The sequence below is a fragment of the Sinocyclocheilus anshuiensis genome, unplaced genomic scaffold, assembly GCF_001515605.1.
Source record: "Sinocyclocheilus anshuiensis isolate Anshui unplaced genomic scaffold, SAMN03320099.WGS_v1.1 scaffold1746, whole genome shotgun sequence".
Lineage (NCBI taxonomy): Eukaryota > Metazoa > Chordata > Actinopteri > Cypriniformes > Cyprinidae > Sinocyclocheilus > Sinocyclocheilus anshuiensis.
In genome coordinates, this window is record NW_015545562.1 from 1,152,084 (window position 1) to 1,160,123 (window position 8,040).

General features: G+C 35.6%; 1 protein-coding gene across 2 annotated transcripts in view; it reads left to right on the top strand.

Annotated features, from left to right (window-relative positions):
- Nucleotides 1-8,040, top strand: part of LOC107698376 (transcriptional protein SWT1-like) — a 24,683-nt gene that overhangs the window by 8,098 nt on the left and 8,545 nt on the right. For both annotated transcript variants that reach the window (XM_016499366.1, XM_016499364.1), the window contains exons 13-16: nucleotides 1,739-1,877; nucleotides 4,048-4,190; nucleotides 4,286-4,437; nucleotides 5,062-5,205. In XM_016499366.1, coding sequence (XP_016354852.1) covers nucleotides 1,739-1,877; nucleotides 4,048-4,190; nucleotides 4,286-4,437; nucleotides 5,062-5,205 — 578 coding nt within the window. The remainder of the gene's footprint in view (nucleotides 1-1,738; nucleotides 1,878-4,047; nucleotides 4,191-4,285; nucleotides 4,438-5,061; nucleotides 5,206-8,040) is intronic.

The window sequence follows — 8,040 nt, forward strand, 5'->3', positions numbered from 1 at the left end:
GCAGTTCCGGGCGGATGACGTATGAGGTCGGCTTTGCGCATGTGCCACTCAGAAGTGACGAATGCGGAAGCGCAAGGGAGAGATCAAAACAAAACAACAGTCACTTATTAGAAGTACAAAACGAGGATTTGTAAAGAAGAATGTCGGAGGATTTCGATATAAGCCAAGAGGAGACTGGTTTTCCTTTGCTAAAGTAAGGAAACTTTGCTTCTTTTGATCCTGTAAACAAACGTTGGTTTTCACGAGACTCACCGGCGCATGCGCAAAGCCGACCTCTGTCTGATTCAAGAACGAACTGATTCTTTTTAATGAACCTTTTAAATCGGTTCACAAATCGCACCAAACAAATCATTCACAAATTAGAATGAACCGATTGCAGCTGTTCTCGAGTCGACAATTCACTGATTCAGATGAACCGTTTAGTGCGAGTCTCCAGTGAACTGAATTCAGAAGTGATCTTGTGAGCGTACGACTGATGCTGCTAAAAGTAAGTTACTAATGTCGAATTTTAGGATTAATTATTGTAACTGAAAATCATATTTAGGTCAAAACTGTCAGTTGTTTGTGAACTAAATCTGCTGTAAAGGGTGATCTATTTAAGCCCACTGAAATGCTTGAATGCAGACACATCAACATCAGTGTCTCTATGTTTTAGGTAAAAAAAAACCTGAACCATTAAAATAACACAGATTAAATAAAATAACTCATGCACTTTCATATTCCCCGCTGCCGTAACGTTAACAGTTTTATTAAAATGCTATGCATTTAGCCCTATGTGACGTCTATTTTTATATTGTTTATCAACAGTATACATTTTTATATTTTTTGGATTAACTAACGGAGTAAACAGATATGAATGTTTATTCATCATAACCATACTAAAAATAAGTAAATATTGTTAGCTGATGCTAACTGTCTTGCTAACAAGCTTGCTGGTGCTAAGTTGAGGTAATTTTTAGATATAAAATCCAAATATTTTTATTCAACCACCTAGATAGATTACATCTTGGGGAAAAGAAAGGATGTGATGTTCAGAACATGGTAACTACAGTAATTATCAAAGTGGGAAGTGATGCCCTCTGTGGGCATTTGGCCAGGGGTGTTTTTACATCACAGACAAGGTTTGAGAAGAAAAAAATCATTATGAAAATATAGTTATATTTTCATTAAAGTGTTCTTCCTAACTTCAGGCCTTATTCTCATGTCATATATAACTGTGATGTTCTGCAAAACAACAAGCTTTAAAACACTTTTTTCTTACTGGTGAAAATCAGATGGTCAAATCTGTTTTCTCTCAGGTACTTTGCAGTGTAAGCTTCATAGTGAACATTACTACACTCTCGTCAACGTAGTCCATATCAACAACAAAAATATATCTTGACTCCATATAGTGGTTATTTTGGGAAAATCCCAGGTATTTTGAGCAGTAGAATTATAAAAAATATGTGCTAATATAAAATTAAATTAAGTAGCCTATATAAAATTGCAAAATAAATCTATCTATCAGTACTTTTTTACTTAAGTACATAAAAAATCAAGTACTTTTGTACTTTCACTCGAGTAAAATTGAAAACGGAGTACTTTTACTTTTACTGGAGTAATATTTTATCATACGTATCTGTACTTTTACTCAAGTACTTGATTTGTGTACTTCGTCCACCACTGCCTTTAAGTGTGATTCAGATCTCACATTCTCTGTAGTCCCATTCTCTTTTACCTTATCTGTTTGTGTATGCAGATAGTGTATGTGAAGCCTCCGTGGAATCTGGAGGGGCTGCTCAAGTGTTTTAAGAAGCACTGGATAGCTGTGTTCGGAAGCATTATTAAGAGGAGCCTGCTCAGCTGTGTGGAGATGCTGAGTGACTGTCTCTGTTCAGGTGTGTATGTTACACTACTTTAATCTGATACTCTGTAACTATAATAAATTCCAATTTTATTCCTCTCTAAATTAGAATCCCAATTTTGTGCTATAATTATATTCTAATTATAGAATTATGTTGTTTTAGAATTCTGTTCTGTCCCATTTTAGATTTTAATTTTTATTGTATTCCACAATTCTGTTCTGTTACACTACTGTTCAAATGTTTGGGGTCAGTGAAAAAAAGTGAAGGCATTTATAATGTTGCAAAATATTTCTGTTTCAAATAAATGCTGTTCTTTTGAACTTCCTATTCAACAAAGAATTCTGGGGAAAAAATGTATCAAAGTTTTCACAAAAATATGAAGCAGCACAACTGTTTTCAACATTGATAATAATAAGAAATGTTACTTGACCTTCAAATCAACATATTAGATTGATTTCTGAAGGATCATGTGACACTGAAGACTGGAGTAATGGCTTAAAATTCAGCCTCATCATCACATGAATAAATTACATTTTAAAATATATTAAAATATAAAGCAGTAATTTCAAATTGCAATAACATCCACAATATTGCTGTATTTACTATATTTGTGGAAAAATAATGCGGCCTTGGTGAGCCTTCTTTTAAAAACATTCCAACTCCAAACTTTTAAACAATAGTGTATATTCTCAAAAAAAAAAATCTTATTCATAAGTAATCTTGCATTGCTGACACACCTTTGTCAAATTCATTATTGTATTTCTAAAATGTTGAATCTGAAAATCTCTGAATTGTCATTTTGTTATTACAGTAATTCTATTCTATTCTATTCTGTCACAGTTTGTTTCCTCATAATCTTTATGTAAGAAAGGACAAAAATGCATAGATTTAGGGACTACTCTACCTGCTCCCTCTGCTGGGCTGTTTGTATGTCCTACAGTTGCTCTTTATGTCATTAAGGGATAGCTCACCCATAGATGAACATTCTGTCATCATGTACTTTCAAGTTGTTCTAACCGTGTATGAGTTTCTTTCTTCTGCTGAACACAAAAGAAGGTATTTTGAAGAATGTGGGTAACTGAACAGTTGCTGGTCTCCAGTGAGAGGGAAAAAATACTACAGAGTAAAAGATGACAGAATTTTTGGGTAAATTATTACTTTAAATGGTTCCCACTAAACACCAGGGTAATTGGTGTTTGTTTGTGTGTATGCACATCTCTAAGTTTGTGGTTTTGGTCCACACTCATACACTCACACTGTTCTCATGTTGTGTGTGGAGTTATGAGTTTGACCTCATTCTGCCAATCACTGCAGCAGGAGTATGACTGTGCCTTTCTTCTCTGCTGCCTTTGGCTATGAGCCCAGCCCGACAGAGGGGAGGAAGGGAGTTTGTGCAGGAGTGGAGGGGTGGAAAAGTACCAGGGCCCTCCTGTTCTCGCCTAAATGTGATTTACTGCACTTTATGGAGTTGAGGGAGTGTCCTTCACTCATTTTGTGTGTTCTTTTGTGTTAGTGGGTTAGTGGTATGTGTCCAAGAGGCGATCACCTTTTATAAACGGGTCTCTCTCCCACTTAGAGCTGTGAACACATTTGTAAAACTTTGTTTTTAACCCACTTCTGTCTTTTTTAAAGGGGTCATATGATGTTGCTAAAAAGAACATTATTTTGTGTATTTGGTGTAATGAAATGTGTTTATGCGGTTTAAGGTTAAAAAAACACATTATTTTCCACATACTGTACATTATTGTTTCTCCTCTATGCCCCGCCTTTCTGAAACGCGTCGATTTTTACAAAGCTCATGGTAGGTGTGGCTGACTCTTAACTTTTATAAAGAATATCTCTTTGGATTTGAGACTTTAGTCTTTGCAACTTTACATACCTTCTTTATGCACCAAGAGCTTGTAACACTCCAAAGAGAAAGAAAAAATTGAAATCGCATCATATGACCCCTTTAAGCTTCTCTCCTCACTTCCTTTCTTCAGCAGTGTCCACAGGCTATCAGGGCCTCCTGACTCCAGAAACTGAGGAGATCATAAAAAGATAGCAAACAGACAGAATGGACAGAATATATTATGACATGGCAGAAATATGTCTGAACTGTATTGCAGATAGTCATGTGTTAAATTAGTTCATGTGTAAGTGTTCTGTCTATCTATCTATCTATCTATCTATCTATATAATGTTGTGTTGTGTCTGTCTGTAGACAGGTCCATAGAGCACAGATCTGCTCTCAGTGCTGTGAGATTGGCTGCAGAGCTGCTGTCGGCACTGGCTGGCAGATCTCAGTACAATGGTCATGTAGCTCAAGCGCTCTCTACACTGCGTATGCTAAAGGAAAGACTACAGGTCAATCTCATTATGATATAACAGTGGATAATTGTTTAATTCTAATTACTCATTAATTGTTTGTGTTTGTGTGTGTGTGTGTGTGTGTGAGACAGTCTCCGAAAGCACCAGCAGAGGGTGATGACACTGATAATAAGGACTCTCTGATGGCAGAGATAGAGGAGGATGTAGCTCCGCCTCCTCAGACATCACATCAGAATGTTTGGATGTTATTTGAGAGCATCTGGAACAATGTGTGTCAGATTAGGTAAGAGAGTCAATGACAAAGACAGAAGTGTATTTATTTCTCAACATACACTTCTGTTCAAAAGTTTGGGCTCAGTAAGTTTCGCAAAATACAAAATATTTATATTTTTAAATAAATGCTGTTCTTTTTAACTTTCTATTTATCAAAAAAATCCAGTTTTTTTAATAATGGTTTCCACAAAAATATAACGCAGCACAAATGTTTTCAACATTAATAATAATGTTATTGTGCGCCAAATCAGCACATCAGAATGATTTCTGAGGCATCATGTAACACTGAAGACTGGAGTAATGGCTGCTGAATATTCAGCTTTGCTATCACAGGAATAAATTACATTTTAAGAAAACTTCTTTTTTATTTTAAATTGTAATGAAATTTCACAATATTACCTTTTACTGTATTTTTGAAACTTTGGTGACTTCTTTTAAAAAAATTTAAATTATTTTTGTTTGTTTTGTTTCATAAACACCCTCTGCTAAAATATTAACTTTGAAGAATGAGAAGAAATGCTGATCAGGTCTTCTTACACTGTCTACTGAGGCTTTATCGTCAGTAAACAAAAAAGACACTTCACTGCATTACAGTGTTGTTTTAATGTTTATTTCCGTTTGTTTCTCTCTTCAGTTCGGCTTTGTTCTCAGCACTCCACTACACTCCAGGAGCCACTGAGCCCAGCCAGCAATCTACCTCACCCCCACCTCATGAAGCCCTCTCCTGCCTACAAAGGCTCTCCACTGCACTGAAACAGCTACTGGAGGCTCTTCAGAGGTACACACATTCTAATAAACACACACACACACACACACACACAATTCTGCAGTCCTAGAAGCATCTATTACCATTCCAATCATGTGCCTCCAAGCAGAATTTGTTCAGTGACATGGCAATTTTTCCTCTAAATTAAGATCTCTGTCTGCGTCTTGCGAGCAGAAACTGTGGAGCATGTCATAGCTGTAGTTACACAGATACAGCTATTTATGTTGCAGTGTAATAGTAGCCATAACTTGCCTCACTGGCATATTAAACTTCCTTCTTGTATCATTCACAGCCTCTTAATAAATATGTAAATCACTAATAAATAATAAGGTCTCTAATAAATTTAAACTCTTATATGGTAGCATGTATCAAGATCTCAATTTTGTGTTGTCAGCTCAGTTCTGGTTAATAAGGTCATGAAGTGAATTATTGTTTTGCACAATAAATTATTGTGTCAGTGCATTAAATGCTACACTATGAGGTTTTTGTTCAACAGAGAGAGAGGAGACGTACACTTGATGCAAATTAATGATTTGTCATGTGAAACTTGTGCTGCGTTGTCCGTCTAATTGATTGTATGCTCCGTTATTCTCACACAAGACGCCACACTCGTGCATCAGTGCATAAAAATTTATTCATTTTATTCTAGTCTTTGACATAAATTATGACTGAATATGGTTATATTGTTTGCGCTTGGAGGAAGATGCAAAAGAAAAGAAATTCCAAACTGAAGTGTGAGTTAATGAATAAGGCCAGAGTCAAGTACTTTGATTTTTTTTAAGTGTTCTCCATCTGAGTCATGATCAGATATAAGCATATGGCTTTCCACTATATTAGTCATCTGTCTGACAGTGATATCACCACGTCTAATTGATTGTATGCTCCTTTATTCTCACACAAGACGCCACACTCGTGCATCAGTGCATAAAAATTGATTCATTTTATTCTAGTCTTTGACATAAATTATGACTGAATATGGTTATATTGTTTGCGCTTGGAGGAAGATGCAAAAGAAAAGAAATTCCAAACTGAAGTGTGAGTTAATGAATAAGGCCAGAGTCAAGTACTTTGATTTTTTTTAAGTGTTCTCCATCTGAGTCATGATCAGATATAAGCATATGGCTTTCCACTATATTAGTCATCTGTCTGACAGTGATATCACCATTTACCCATCAACCCTATATAATTTTACACATTTCAGTGTTGTGCATTTGCGTTTCCCCTTCCTTTCAGTTTAGTGTTTCTGAGAAAGCAGGATGACAAGGTTTGCAGGGAGATTAGGTGCTGTCTCCATGGTTACAGCTAGACTCATTTTTATGTGCAGAAAGCAGACAGATGAGTCATCAGAGCTAACACATGCACACAAATGCACAGCACTATTCTTTTCTGTCCTCCTGCGCCCCTGAATGAGGAAGAGCATGCATAATTCAAGCTTTCTTGCTGAAATAGCTTTTTCTTTCTGCTCCCTGCTTCGTCTTGCTTCTTGAATTTCTCCACATTTCTTTCTCTCCTCCTCCTCATCCCCTCTCCCTCCCTTTGGAGTCCAAGCTCTCCATGCTTTGGAGTCCCCTCCAGTTTCTCCCATCTCTTCTCTCTTTCTATCTTTCAGCTTTCTCTGGATCTGTTGAAGGTTATTCAGAAAAATATCTCAGTGTAATGTGTTTGTATGATTGTATTTTCTGTCAGCAGGTCTGCATGGTAGCATGTAAGCAGCACATGTTTATTTTAACAGGTTGCAGTATTCGCACTGCACATGGAGGCAGCACAATGCTGCATAACAGAAGCAACACTGCAGGGAGAGTTTTGGCACTGTGCCTGTTTTTACTACGTGACGCTCTGAACTCAGTGAAAATTACAGTGAAATTGCACTGTGAAGCTGTGTCAACACAGTCTATGCAAATATACTGTAGTTTGCATTAAGCAATATAAAATAATGTAATGACCTACTTAGAAATTGTTGAAAAAAAGGTCTGTTTGGCATGATGCAGTGAAAGGAAGACAAACAGCTCTTCCCGTTCACTAAATGATTGTATTTTATTTTATTTTATTACACATAATGCTGAAATAAAATGAGGTTTGACTTCACGCAGCATTCTATATATTGAATATTTTGCTTCTAGTGATAATCACTTAATTTTCGATATACACCAGTTCAAATGTTTGGTGTCAGTATTATTTTTTTAAATAAATACTTTTACTCAGCAAGGACGACACATAATGCTGAAATAAAATGAGGTTTGACTTCACGCAGCATTCTATATATTGAATATTTTGCTTCTGTCAGTATTATTTTTTTAAATAAATACTTTTACTCAGCAAGGACGCATTAAATTGGTCAAAGATATTTGCAGTGTTACAAAAGTTTTCTATTTGAAATAAATGCTGTTATTTGGAATTTTTTATTTATCATATTAATCAGCAGAACTGTTTTCAACTGTGATAATGATAAGAAATGTTTCTTGGGCACCAAAACAGCATATTAGAATGATTTCTTAAGAATCATGTGACACTGACAACTGGATTAATGGTTTCTGAAAATTCAGCTTTGCCATCACAGGAATAAATTACATTTTAAAATATATTTTTGCAGCCATTACTCTTTGCTGTTCAAGTAACTCAAGTAATGCTAAAGTAATTTTTTATTATCATAATACATTATGCGTTATACTGTAACATATTCATTGTCTTTACTGTAACTTTTGATAAATTTAATGCATCCTTGATGAATAAAAGTATTCATTTCCAAAAAAAAAACTTACTAGGCAACCACAAACTTTAGTATATATGGTCTGAAAACAAACTGAGCAAAGAGAAAACGAGAATGCAGATTTGTAACAACGAAGTCCT